The sequence below is a fragment of the Rana temporaria genome, chromosome 1 (assembly GCF_905171775.1).
Source record: "Rana temporaria chromosome 1, aRanTem1.1, whole genome shotgun sequence".
NCBI lineage: Eukaryota > Metazoa > Chordata > Amphibia > Anura > Ranidae > Rana > Rana temporaria.
This window is the reverse complement of record NC_053489.1, coordinates 74,939,991-74,953,990: the sequence shown is the minus strand read 5'-3', so window position 1 is coordinate 74,953,990 and position 14,000 is coordinate 74,939,991. Positions and strand designations below refer to the sequence as shown.

Sequence of the window (14,000 nt, the reverse complement as noted above, 5' to 3'; positions counted from 1 at the left end):
AGGCCCTCTAGCCTCCTCATGTCCTGTTCAAAAGATCCCCTCTGTAGTCCATTGTAAAGCAAGCAGTGATGTAATTATGTTCCCACTTGCTTCAGTGGGCGGACCCCGGTGTTTTAGACTGCCATGTGTCTGGTCTGCCAACATAACTGTTTGTTTGTTGGACCGCGAGACTCATGGTCTGTCCTCCCTCTGATGACCTTACTGACAGACTGGGAGTCTCCGTCTGTGCTTTCAGGTTATGAAAATGTCATCACATTTATACCCGATACTGTGGGGATAATGTATAGTTAATCACACCCACAAAATATGAAAGTAGAAGAGTGAGCAGCGATGTGTATGTGCTTTGTCAAAACACTGATCTGCCGCACACACAACTATGGTCCTGTCTACTTGAGACCCTAAATCCTAGGGCAGGATGGGATTTGTAGTCTCGGTGAGCAGTGACAAATGCCAACAGGAAGTGACATCACCGCTTCCGAGATCCCTTTCTCTAATTTTCTCTAAAAATAACAAACCTGTTATACTTACCTGCTCTGTTGCAGTGGTTTTGCACAGAGCAGCATGGATCCTCCTCTTCTTGGATGCCTCTTCTGTGCTCCTGGCCCCTCCCCTCTGTTAAGTACCCCCACAGCAAGCAGTTTGCTACGGTGGAACCAAAGCCGCGCTGCAACACGTGAAACGCACCCAAAAACTCCACCCGGTGCCAAAAAAAGTGCACACCCAAAGAGTGACACAAAACGTGCAACGGGTGTTTACACTGTCCTCCACTAGGAAGGACCTTACCCTGATCCCCCGGGGCGTTGGGGTCCAGAAGGGGACTGAGGTACTCGCATGGTCCATCTGGCCGAAACCAGACGAACCCCGTTCTCTGGAAGGTCTGCCGAAACAGACCCACCCAAGTACTAGGTGGGGCTCTCCGGAAGGAGACCCCATGAGAGCAGGCAAACTAAGCCAGAAGGCCATGTCCACACACTCCCAAAAACGTTCAGGGCAGGCCCGAGGACCTACACCCTACTAATCACACCGTGATAAAACGTGTAAGACAACCAACAAAAGCATACAAAAAAATGACACACATGGGGTTAAATAAAAAGAAAGTGGGGAGAAGGAAGATGAGGAAGAGTGAAAGTGACCATCGTGCAATACGATGACTGGCCCTCCGGCCAGGAATTAAAAATTCCTCTGGTCCTAACCAAAAGGCCCGGCCCTAGAAGTGTGTGTGTGTGTGTGTGTGTGTGTGTGTGTGTGTGTGTGGTGAAGTGACCAAGGTGCCAAAACTCAAAGTGCCCTCTCAAACACTTGTGCAAGTACGGCACCCCTGGACTGTCACTCCAGGGGCACAATCACCACGGGCTTTTCGCTCAACCCTGACCCACAACCCAGATCAATGCAGCCCTCCCCCAGCCAGGAAGGTATCAGAACAAGTAGGAGCTTATGGAGAGGGTGAATTGGCGAAACCTCAACCATTGCTCCCATCTAATTATATTCGGTGGTTTTGGCCAATTCCCCTCAACACTGAAAAGGGGCAGGCTTTCCCAACTGAAAGGGGCGGATACTACACAAATCCAGGCCAGAAGGCCAGGGACCCGACTCTCCGGCTTCAACCCAATGGTCCTCCATCCCCATCAGGAGGCTTTCGCCATTACGCCAGCAGGTTTTGCATCTGCCACCCTTTCCACCTCGTTGTGTACTGGGGACCGTTAGTATAGCACCACCTCCTGGCAACTGATAAGAAAAGATACTCCACTCGATCTTAGCCAAAAAGCCCAGAAGCTTTCTTTGCCAGTGCTCTATCTCTCAACGGCAGCAGCATAGCCCATTGTGCCTGAATTACTTAATTTTGTGTTACCATAAAACCCTCCTCTTAGAGTACATTAGGGAAGTCAAGTTTTTTTATTTTTAACCCTCCTGCTGAATAGCATACAGTATTTATAATTAGTCTGTATAACCAACTTCTTGGCACTTGGCAATGTGGGCCTTTTTAGAAGGTAGTGTTGGATTTATCTTACGGGGCAACAGGTTTGTAGATGTTCAGGCGGCAAACCATTGCATTGTGGGTCTGTGCCGAAACTGCATGCCAGTCATTAGGCTCACAGTTCCAGTGTGGTCCTATTCACTTACATTGCAAAGCTTGACAGATGGTGTCATCCGTCAACTCTGCAAATCTCCTTAAAATTGGCGTAATGCGACGCAAAGCATTTTGGCTGTGGTATTTTGTGCCATGTCTACTTGTATAATGGTCGGGGGGTGCTAAAAACATAGGTACCTGTTTTTGCCACCTCCCCCTGCCCACCCATGTGAAAGGTGCCTTAGGCTGGACCAATGGCTTTAATACAGAATGATCTGTTCTAAGTTTGCTGTAAATGTAAACTATAGTGATTTTGTTTTGTTTTTGTGTTTTTAGGTTTTAGTATAAAAGCCGTTCCATTCCATAATGCCATTCTGAATGTAAAAGAACTTGGAGGTATCGTCAATTTCATTTTATATATACATATGTATTTGTGCTTTTCATTGGTTCTAAAGCTAAACTTCAGCTTTTAGTCAAGTTTAAAGTGGTAATAAACCTTCCTATCATTTTCAGTGAAGGAAGCTGCCATCTTGGCCTCTGTTTAATCTTCAACTGTCATAATGCTGAACATGTGATCAGTTATGACACTAGCCAGATGATGGTTTGACAGTTTGGTTGACCGTACAAGCAAATGTGACAGCAATCCCGGCATGCCGGGAATGTAACTGTTTTCTGAAATCATTAAATCAATTGGTTTACTTCTGCTTTTAAGTAGTTCTCTTGGACCAAGCTGGTCCTGTTTTTTAAAGTGGAAGTAAGACCCATAGATTTAACCGTTTAAAAAAAGTTAATGTCGGCACATGCCTGAAATGTAACTATCACATTGGGTGTGCTCTCAACCAAACTGTCAGGCCATCCCATGATCACATGTGCAGCATCATGGCAGTTGAAGATTATACACAGGCCAAGATGGCAGCTTCCTTAGCTGAAAATGATAGAGTTTACTTCCACTTGGTTGGGTGCACTGTATGTAGCCTCAGCTGCATACTTGTGAAGCTTGGAGCACCGCTTCTCTTTGATCTTAGGAGACGGGGTGCCGACACCTTACTATATTCATTCAAGAAGTCACATGCAACAGAATGGAGTGGACGCCACTCTTCTTGCCAGCCCATGTGAAAGATGAGGAACCGCCTCAGCCAACACTTCTCGGCAAACCACGCCCCCTGCCGCATCATGGATGACCAAGTCGGGATGAAAAGCATTGGGGACATAGTTTGTGGAGAAGCGTTGATGCCATTACTCATCTTAATTTCACATGCAGTGGCAGGGAGAGCCGCGTCCACTTCATTATTTCTCCGCTACATACTTTGGATGTAGCTGAGACGATGTACAGTTTTTACAGTGCACCCAGCCACTGCATCTCTTAGTGAAGGTAATAGTTCACCACGACCAGCTTGGTTCTAACAAACTAAACTTCACTAAAAGCTGGAGATTTCACTTCAAGGAAATTGCTTCTGACTAAAATATAACATGTTGAAAGTTTTTTTTTTTTTTTTTGTTTTTTTGTTATCGATTTATCCAAATCACTGTATGAAAATGTGTCTTCATTATAGAATGTTGGTGCTTTATAGATAAAGAAAATTGACAATGATCAATACCAGGGCAGCAGTTTGTATTGCTTTGTGTCAGCCATGGGTCAAGTAGTAAAAAAGTGGATGTTAAGCCAAAACCCTATTTTTGAATAGAGTGGTAATGGATTTTAGAACTCTTTTTTTTTTTTTTTTTTTTTTTCTGATTTGTACTGCTATTCATTTTTAGTGATTTACCCTCACTTTCTGTACTGTTGACATTTTTGTTCAGACAGGAAGTGAGGGGCAAATCTGCGACAAGGGCAACAGACAGAATAAAAAAACAATATTTCTCCTACGCCTTCCAGGACGGCACACCAGAGAGATAAGGGCTCCTCCCACAGGAAACACAATCAATTGACAAGTTTGTTATAAGTTCCCACCCCTCCCCTTGCTCCTCAGTATTTTGATTGTGTTTCTCCCGAACACAGCGGCACGTTTGTTGTTTTATATTACCTGGAGACGGTGAAGTCGAAGGGTACCCCTGTTGAGGCAGGTTCAGGGAGGCCGGGGAGAGCTGAACTGACCTGTTGGCTTCGGTCGCTCACAGGTCGCCACAAAGACAGGCATGGACGCTCTGAGCTGTGGTGAAAAAGCCATCGTCCCTCTGCACAAAAATCCGCCACGCTGCTAACTCTTCTTCCTGGGGGGGTTTGCAGAGGAGCATTGCGCTCCAGACCTCGTTCGGAGGTACAGGAAGCGCGTCACCGGAGAGTGGGCGTTCCCTACACAGCAACCCGGAAGTAACGCCTCGGCGTGGAGAGCAGCGTGGAGCGGTGGGGTCGGCGGCGGATAAACCCTGCGAACAGGTACCGGCAAGCCAAGGACCCAGTCAACCTCCTCATGATGGAAGAGGAAGGGAAGACTAGCGCTGCGGCTACCAAATCCAGATCGGGGGTCGGTGAGTACTGTCCCTCCTGGAAAGGGAGAAAAGGGGAGAGTGAGAGTTCCTGAGTCGCAGGATGCAACTGGTAACGGCTGCCTTCCTCGTTCTCTCTCTCTTTTCTCCCTAGTACAGCCTGCAGCTTTGAAGTGGGAAGAAATAACATGGTTGTTTTTGATTATGTTCCCTCTCTAACAGAATCTCCCGGTGAAACCCAGGGGGCCTCTGCTCAATCCTCAGCATCTGCTAGTGGTAGTTCCTCTAAAAAATGTGGAAACTGTAAAGATAAACTCCCAAAATCCTATACCAAGCCCTTCTGCCACAAATGTATTAACCAGTTGGCTGGGAAGGAGGCAGCTGCTATGATGAAAGATTTTCTCTTATCAATGCAGTCTGAAATGTTGGCCACAGTTAGAGCCCTCAGGGAGACAGCTACACAAGCAGCCACAGGCCCTAGCACAGAGGAACCGGCCCCTAGAGAGACTTTGATTTCTCAGGGAAGGCTAGTTGCAGGACCCAGTACCCCTTTCCTATCCTCTCAGGTCTTTCTCATGATCTGGAGGAAGAGGAAAGTGAGGTCATGAGCCAGGTCACTAGACATAGCTCAGAGGGTGAGGAGGATAGAGACTCAGTCATGTCTCAGGAAGAAGGAAAATTGAAAAGATTCCTCTTCTCAGCAGAGGACGTGGACAGTCTCCTTCAGGCAATCTATGCCACTGAAGAGATTCCAGAGGTTCCTAAAACGACCTCTGCACAGGATAAGGTGTATAGGGGACTCAGTGAAATACAGGATAGAGTCTTCCCTCTCCACCAATCTCTAAAAGAAATAATCCTACAAGAATGGAAATATCCAGAAAGGAGACTAACCACTCAGAAAACCTGGAAACGGAAGTACCCGTTCACCCAATCAGTTGGGGAAGCTTTCTTTAAACTTCCAAAACTGGATGCGGCCCTGTCTCAGGTCACTAAACAGTCAGACCTCTCATTTGAAGATGCTGGCAGTATTAAAGATCTAATGGATCGCAGGGCCGAATCACTCCTGAGAAAAGCATGGGAGGCTAACACAGCTTCTATGGCCCCAGCATTAGCTGCGACCTGTGTAGCCAGGAATGCAGACCTATGGGTAGAGAAACTGGCAGAACACCTCGGCCAGTTTACAGAGTCAGAGGAAATCTTGGGGTCTCTATCTTTGATAGGAAAAGCTGTCGCATACTTGGCTGATGCCGCTTTGGAAACTGCCAAAGCTTCAGCCAAAACAGCGGCCTTGATTAACTCGTCCAGACGAGCTATCTGGGTTAAAGCCTGGGATGGGGATGTCACATCAAAGGGAAAACTGTGTGGACTCCCTTTCCAGGGTTCACTTCTGTTTGGCCAAGGATTGGATGATGTCCTAGCTAGGTCTTCAGAAAAGGGAAAGAAATTCCCTATGAAACCTAAGAAAGATGGGTTTAAGAAGACTTTTCGAGGCCCCCAGGGGCAAAACAAGCAGAAATATAAGAGAGAACCCAATAGGCGCTGGTTTTATGGAAAAGGGAACAAAAAGAATAACTTACTCTTTCCCTCCGCCAAGGCTGAGGCTAAACAGACCAAGTGACGCCAAGGTCAAGGTAGGGGGGAGGCTGTCCCAGTTTGTACAACAGTGGGAAAATATTTCAGACAGTCCCTACATACACAAGCTTATAAGGGATGGGTTCCGCCTGGAATTTGTCACCTCCCCCCCCCCTATGATCACCCTCACGCAGCTCCCCAAGGATACCCTAAAAAGAAGGGCCCTCTTGGAGGGGGTTCAGGAGTTGGTAGAGCAACTAGTAATAACACCAGTGCCAGTAGAACAGCAATACCGGGGGTTCTATTCCCACGTGTTTTTGGTTCAAAAACCATCAGGAAAATTCCGCCTGATAGTAAACCTAAAAAAACTAAACGGATTTTTAGAACAAAAGAAATTCTCCATGGAGAGTATTTACTCAGTAAGAAAGAACCTCATGAAGGAAACCTACATGACAACCATAGACCTGAAGGACGCCTATTTTCACGTGCCAATTCACGTGGACCATCAGGCCTTTTTGAGGTTTGCGGTGGTGGTAGGGGAGGAAATCTTTCATTGGCAGTTCAGGGCACTACCCTTCGGCCTAACCTCCAGCCCCAGAATCTTTACAAAAATTCTGGCAGAGGCAGTAGCATTCCTACATCTTCAAGGAATATGCCTTATACCATACCTGGACGATCTACTGATCTCCGGTCAGACAGAGTCACAGGTTCAGAGGGATACCAACAGGGTGATGGAGTTCTTAGAAAGCCTAGGCTGGATTATCAATTTAGAGAAATCCTCCCTCATACCAGAACAGGTAAAAAATTTCCTGGGCTACACTATAGACTCCAGGCTCCAGACGCTTTTCCTGCCAGAGGAAAAAATAAAAAAATTAGTGTCAGGAGCAGAGAATCTGGTGAGATTCCCCAGACTTCCCAGGAGGTCAGTTATGAGAGTGCTAGGCTTAATGTCGGCATCCATACCAGCGGTAGTCTGGTCCCAATTACATGCAAGGATGCTCCATTTTTTCTTTCTGTCCTCTTGGGACAAGAAGAAGGAATCCCTGGATCAGGAGATTGTACTCACCCCTCAGGTCCTCTCATCCCTAGAGTGGTGGACCAGTCACCAAAACCTAAGGGAAGGTCGACCTTGGGCACAATGGGATCCGGTAAAATTGACTACGGATGCCAGCACATGGGGGTGGGGTGCCCACTTGGGAAAGAAAAAAGCCCAAGGAAGATGGTGCTACCTCCTGGCTCATCAATCTTCCAATACCAGGGAGCTCAGAGCAGTAGGAGAAGCTCTGAAGGCCTTCCAACAAGATGTCACAGACAGGGAGGTCCAGGTGAGCTCAGACAACGCTACAGTAGTGGCCTACCTGAATCACCAAGGCGGTACCAGATCCGGTCCCCTATTAGACCTAACCATAAAAATCCTGGGTTGGGCAGAGAAGCATGTCACCTCCATCTCAGCCATACATATAAAGGGGACAGACAACATAGAAGCGGACTTCCTCAGTCGCCAACAATTAAGACGGGGGGAATGGGAATTGAGTCCCGAGGTCTTTCAGGCTTTAGTTCTTCAGTTTGGCGAACCAGACATAGATCTGTTCGCGAACCGGAAGAACAGGAAAGTGAACAGGTACTTCTCAGCCTCGGTAGAACGGGATTCAGAGGGCCTGGATGCGCTGTCCCAGAACTGGCATTTCAAAATGGCCTACGCTTTCCCACCCCTGGCGCTAATTCCGCGGGTACTCCAGAAAGTCAGCAAGTCCCCCGGTCTGGTCCTCCTTATTGCCCCATGGTGGCCAAGGAGGACATGGTTTGCGAACCTGAGGTTCATGTCAGTAGCAGAGCCTCTGAGACTCCCAGCCAGGACAGATCTTCTCAGACAAGGTCCAGTGTTTCACTCGAGACCAGAGTTCTTTCAGCTAACAGCCTGGTTAGTGAGCGCCAGATTCTGAAACAAAAAGGTTGTTCAGAAAAGGTGATTGAGACTCTCCTTACAAGTAGAAAGCCGGTCACTAGAAAGATCTACTCAAAGATATGGAGAACCTTCCAGACCTGGAGTAGAAAAAGACAAAAGTCTTCCCAGTCGGTTCCGGTTATCCTGGATTTTCTCCAGGATGGAGCGGACGCTGGGCTTAAGGTTAGCACCCTGCGAGTACAGGTAGCGGCCCTCTCGGTGTACCTGGATAAAAGATTAGCGAAGGACGACCTAGTTAAGAGATTCTTACTAGCTAGGGAGAGAATGTCCCCCGTCCTTAAAAGCTTATGTCCACCATGGGACCTTACTAGGGTATTAGAGTCATTATCTATGCCTCCTTTTGAACCTTTAGAGAAAGTTTCCCTTAGGTTCCTTACGTTAAAATTAACTTTTTTGTTGGCTATTACTACAGCCAGGAGGGTAGGAGATCTGCAAGCTCTGTCTATGAAAGAGCCTTTTCTTAGGGTGCAACCAGACAGGGTCACTCTTAGGGCAGATCCCTTATACCTACCTAAAGTAGCATCCTTACTCAACAGGACGCAAGAAATGATATTGCCGTCCTTTTGTTCAGAACCAAAGAACGAGAAGGAGTTTAAGTTCCACTGTTTGGATGTAAGAAGATGTCTTCTTATATATTTAGATAGAACCAAAAGTTTCAGGAAATCTAACCATCTCCTAATCCTATATGGTGGGGTCAGGAAGGGATTACAGGCCTCAAGGCCATCAGTCTCAAAATGGATTAGAGAAGCTATTACAGAGGCTTATCAGTGTGCAGGAGAACCAGCTCCACTTAATATCAAAGCTCATTCAACCAGATCTCTGGCGACATCTTGGGCGGAGAGAGCAGGTGCCTCCTGGGACCAGATCCGTACTGCGGCTACCTGGTCAAGTCATCACACCTTCCTGAAACACTACCGTGTAGAATTGTTGTCACAGCAAGACCTGGCTTTCGGTCGGAAGGTCCTCCAAGCTGTGGTCCCACCCTGAGGTAGGCCTGAGGTCCTTTCATATCCTCTCTGGTGTGCCGTCCTGGAAGGCGTAGGAGAAAACCTACGTTAGATCTACCGGTAACGGTATTTCTACGAGCCTTCCAGGACGGCAGGCCTACTACCCACCCTATGTGAAGAAAGGTAAGCTATATGCTAAATGGTAAGTACCGATGGGGTGCCCCTTGTGAACCAGTTCAAGATTACTTTATTAAATACTGAGGAGCAAGGGGAGGGGTGGGAACTTATAACAAACTTGTCAATTGATTGTGTTTCCTGTGGGAGGAGCCCTTATCTCTCTGGTGTGCCGTCCTGGAAGGCTCGTAGAAATACCGTTACCGGTAGATCTAACGTAGGTTTTTGGTTTAGCCTTTTACCCATTTCACCCGAAGTTTTGTCGGGAGGTGATCTTGCGCATGTTCTGGAATTTTTGAAGATGGGCAACTCTTATCCTCATATTGATTAGTGGTTCCAAATTAATAACTACTGCAGTAGGGAAAGACGCACAAGATAAACGCTGCATATTTTTGACGTAATTTAAGTTTTTTTTGCACATGATTACGTAGGTATCATATTTAATGTTACAATTGTATTTCTATGGTATCAAGGGGCTACATTTTAATCCAGACTTGAAAGGATGCAAACGTAATGAAAATTTTTTTTAGTGTTGTGTGCACAATGAGTGCAGTGTGCAATACATAGCATACAACATACAATACAATTCTATACAGAATGTACAATTTCCTTTAACACGTGTTTAAGCCTCAGATTTTTTTTTAGCAGGTACTTGTTCTTACCTTGTGGGGGACCCCACCATACAGGTAAGAGCAGGAAAAAAAAAAATCTAAAATTTGTAAAAAACTAAATAAAGCATTAGTGTCAATTTCCAAAGAAGCAAATTAAAAATAAATATCCCCCACATATGTACAATTGTGCTCATAAGTTTACATACCTGGCAGAATTTATGATTTCTTGGCCATTTTTCAGAGACTATGAATGATGATACAATTTTTTGTTTCACTCATGGTTCGTGTTTCTGAAGCCATGTATTATCAATCAACTGTGTTTTACTCTTTTTAAATCATAATGACGACAGAAACTACCCAAATGACCCTGATTAAAAGTTTGCATACCCTGGTGATTTTGGTCTGATAACATGCACACAAGTTGACGGTTGACAAAGGGGTTTGAATGTCTATTAAAGGTAACCATCCTCACCCCTTGATCTGTTTGCTTGTAATTAGTGTGTGTGCATAAAAGGTCAATGCGTTTCTGGACTTCTGACAGACCCTTGTATCTTTCATCCAGTGCTGCACTGACATTTCTGGATTCTGAGGCATGGGGAAAGCAAAAAGATCTGCAGGAAAAGTAGTTGAACTGTATAAAATGGGTAAGGGATATAACAAAAAATTCAAGAAATTGAGAATGCCAATCAGCAGTGTTCAAACTCTAAGAAGTGGAAAATGAGGGGGTTATGTTGAAACCAAACCATGGTCAGGTAGACCAACTAAAATTTCAGCCACAACTGCCAGGAAAATAGTTTGGGATGCAGCTCACTGCGATCTTGGGAAAAGGCTGTAAGGCCGGACGCCACTCGCGGCCTTTTCTCAGGATCGCAGTGAGCTGCGGGCAGGATTTTTTTAGGCGAGGCTTCGGCCTAGTCCGCTGGCTTTTCCCAGGATCGTGGCGGACTAGGCCGACGCCGCGGCCTCGCCTAAAAACTTAGGACAAGCGCGATGTCCATCAGGAGAAAAAAACTTGATTTGAATCGTGAATCAAGTTGTGTGTGGTTTTTTTTTTTTTTTAATCGCAGATTTTTTTGGGGGCCAAAATCACCCAGCTCTAGTGGTATGGCTGTTTAAAATGTATAATAAGGAGGCACTTGAAGAAAGATGGGCTGCATGGTCGAGTCATTAGAAGAAAGCCATTACTATGCAAATGCCACAAAGTATCCCGCTTACTATATGCCAAACAGCACAGAGACCAGCCTCAAACCACCTGTGACAAAGTAATTTGGAGCGATGAGACCAAAATGTAGCTTTTTGGCCACAATCATAAATGCTCCATTTGGAGAGGAGTCAACAAGGCCTATGATGAAAGGTACAGCATTCCTACTGTGAAACACGGAGGTGGATCGCTGATGTTTTGGGGATGTGTGAGCTACAGAGGCACAGGAAATTTTGTATAAAATTGATGGCAAGATGAATGCAGTATGTTATCAAAAAATATTGGAGGAAAATTTGCATTTATCAGCCAGGAAGCTGCACATGGGACGTACGTGGACATTCCAACGTGATAATGATCCAAAACACAAGGCCAAGTCGACCTGTCATTGGCTACAGCAGAATCAAGTGAAGGTTCTGGAGTGGCCACCTCAGTCTCCTGACCTCCATATCATTGAGCCAATCTGGGGAGCTTTCAAACTTGCAGTTCATGCGAGACAGCCCAAGAATTTACAGGAACTGGAGGCTTTTTGCCAAGAGGAATGGGCAGCTTTACATCTGAGAAGATAAAGAGCCTCATCCACAAATAGCACAAAAGACTTCAAGCTGTCATTGATGTTAAAGGGGGCAATACACGGTATTAAGAACTGGGGTATATAAACTTTTGATCAGGGTCTTTTGGGTAGTTTCGGTTGTCCTTATGATTTAAAAAGAGTAAACACAGTTGATAACAAATGGTTTCAGCCAAACACTAACCATGAGTTTTTTTATCATTCTTATTCTCTGAAAAATGGCCAAGAAATCATAAATTCTGCCGCGGTATGTAAACTTATGAGCACAACTGTAACTGTTATCTTTCTGTACAAGATGAATATTAAAGCTGGCCATAAATTCTACAATTTTATTTCATTTTCTTTGGATTTACCTTCAACTGTATTGCAAATGTATGGTACGGGCCTGCTTAAAAATGTTAAGTGTTTAGATTTTACCTCATAATGCAGTTTTGGTAAATCGAAAGGAAAATCGTACAAGAAAAATCTGTAATGTCTGACCAGCCTGAGGTAATGGAAGGTCTCTGTACATTATCTCCACCTGGAACAGCTATTTTTGCATTTACTTTTTTTCTTTCTTTGACGCGCCTCATATAAACTCTTAACTAAACTCTCTAACAGCAGCCAATACTTTTCAGAAAAAAGATTAGTCAAATAATATTTAAACTTGACTCTCTTACACCAAACCTTTAGTGCCCAGAATGTGGCGCCAAAATGAAGCAGGGCTTTATGGCAAACCATTTGCAGTCTGTGAGAGCAAGTTGGTTGCAATGCTCTGCCCTGTAAGTAAATAAATACTCCTTTGAAACTCTTAGGCCTCGTACACACGATTAGTTTAAACAGAGGACAACGGTCTGATGGACCGTTTTCATCGGTCAAAACCGATCGTGTGTGGGCCCCATAGGTTATATAACCATCGATTAAAAAAAAAGCCTACTTGCTTTAAATTTAACCGCTGTATTCCTAACCGATGGGGGAAAAAAACGATCATTCGTAGGCACAACCATCGGTTAAAAATCCACGCATGCTCAGAATCAAGTCGACGCATGCTTGGAAGCATTGAACTTCGTTTTTTTCAGCACGTCGTTGTGTTTTACGTCACCGCGCTCTGACACGATCGTTTTTTTAACCGATGGTGTGTAGGCGTGACGGACCATCAGTCAGCTTCATCAGTTAACCGATGACAAAGGTCCATCAGACCGTTCTCATCGGATGGACTGATCGTGTGAACGAGGCTTAAGCAATTCACTTTGTTTATAAATTTTATAGTCTATATTTTTCACAATTACAACGCAAGGCAAGTTTTGGGTATCTTCCTCTTCTTTTTCTTTTTTTTTTTCCATCTTCATTAAAGCGGTAGTAAACTGCTCTGTTGTGTTTTTTTTTTTTTTGCAACCTGCAAGGTGACTCAATGTGCTAGTGTGCATCGCATACTAGCACATTCTGAAAGTTACCTGAAAACGAAGCCCTCCAGTGTGCTTTGCTGTCACCGCTGAGGGCTTCCATCTTTACCCGGCCTTGCTTCCGGTTTGTGGACTCAAGCTTTGTGAGTGGCCAGAGCCGTGGTGACGTCACTCCCGCGCATGAGCGTGGGAGCCGCCGCTTATGGCCCAGGACTCTGAAGGAATGGCTAAGGGTGTCGTTCCTTCCTAGCACATATGTCGGTGAGGTCACTGGCTTCATGTACAGTAAATGTCTCCTAAACGGGGCACATTTAGGAGATATTTACAGTACCTATAGGTATACCTTATTATAGTCCGATGGGAGCTTACTCCCACTTCAAGGCCCCTTTCACATTGCTTTGTCTGCTCCATTCAGCAAGAGATCCATGAACAGATTCCCAGCTAAATCGGAGCAGAGTGGGATGAATGTCACTTTTGTAACCTCCATATAGGTTTAGTGTTTAGCCCTATTTAAATACTAGAGCTTTCAAGACCCAAATTAGATCTAAGTGGCTGGATGTAAATTGACTTGCACCTGTTAACCTAAGACTCCATACTGTCATTGTTAGGTTGGAAAAAGAGTGTGTACTATTGGGGAGGGGGCTTTAAAATGAACCTGTTGCTTTGTACTGCAGTATTTCCATTTATAAACCTGACCTTACATACTGTTGCTATTGCAAATTATAGTAACTGTGTAAAAGCTTTGTTGATTTTTTATTTTTTATATATTTTTTTTCATTTTATTAGAAGGCATCACGGTTTGCTCAAAGGAACCATTGAATCATTCTGTAGGATTTGAAATTGGTAAATATTGCTGCCTTCATGTACATACTTTCTAATAACACAGTTTTAAATGAGACCTGTAAAGCAATGGATTTCTGGCAGGATTAACTGGTATTTTCTCCCCAGGCGGCTTTGGGACTTTGATACTAGTTTATACAAATTAGTAATGGGACAAAAACAAAACAAAAACCTTTTAAGAGTTCAACGGTCAAGGTTTGGCATCTGTGTGCTCAATTATTAAGACCCCTTCCACACTGGGGCA

At 44.9% G+C, this 14,000-nt stretch overlaps 1 protein-coding gene across 1 annotated transcript in view; it reads left to right on the top strand.

Moving 5' to 3' along the window:
- Positions 1 to 14,000, top strand: part of ARL15 (ADP ribosylation factor like GTPase 15) — a 422,067-nt gene that overhangs the window by 142,925 nt on the left and 265,142 nt on the right. Inside the window, exon 3 of the mRNA XM_040339353.1 lies at positions 2,405 to 2,464. Within this exon, the coding sequence (XP_040195287.1) occupies positions 2,405 to 2,464 (60 nt within the window). The remainder of the gene's footprint in view (positions 1 to 2,404; positions 2,465 to 14,000) is intronic.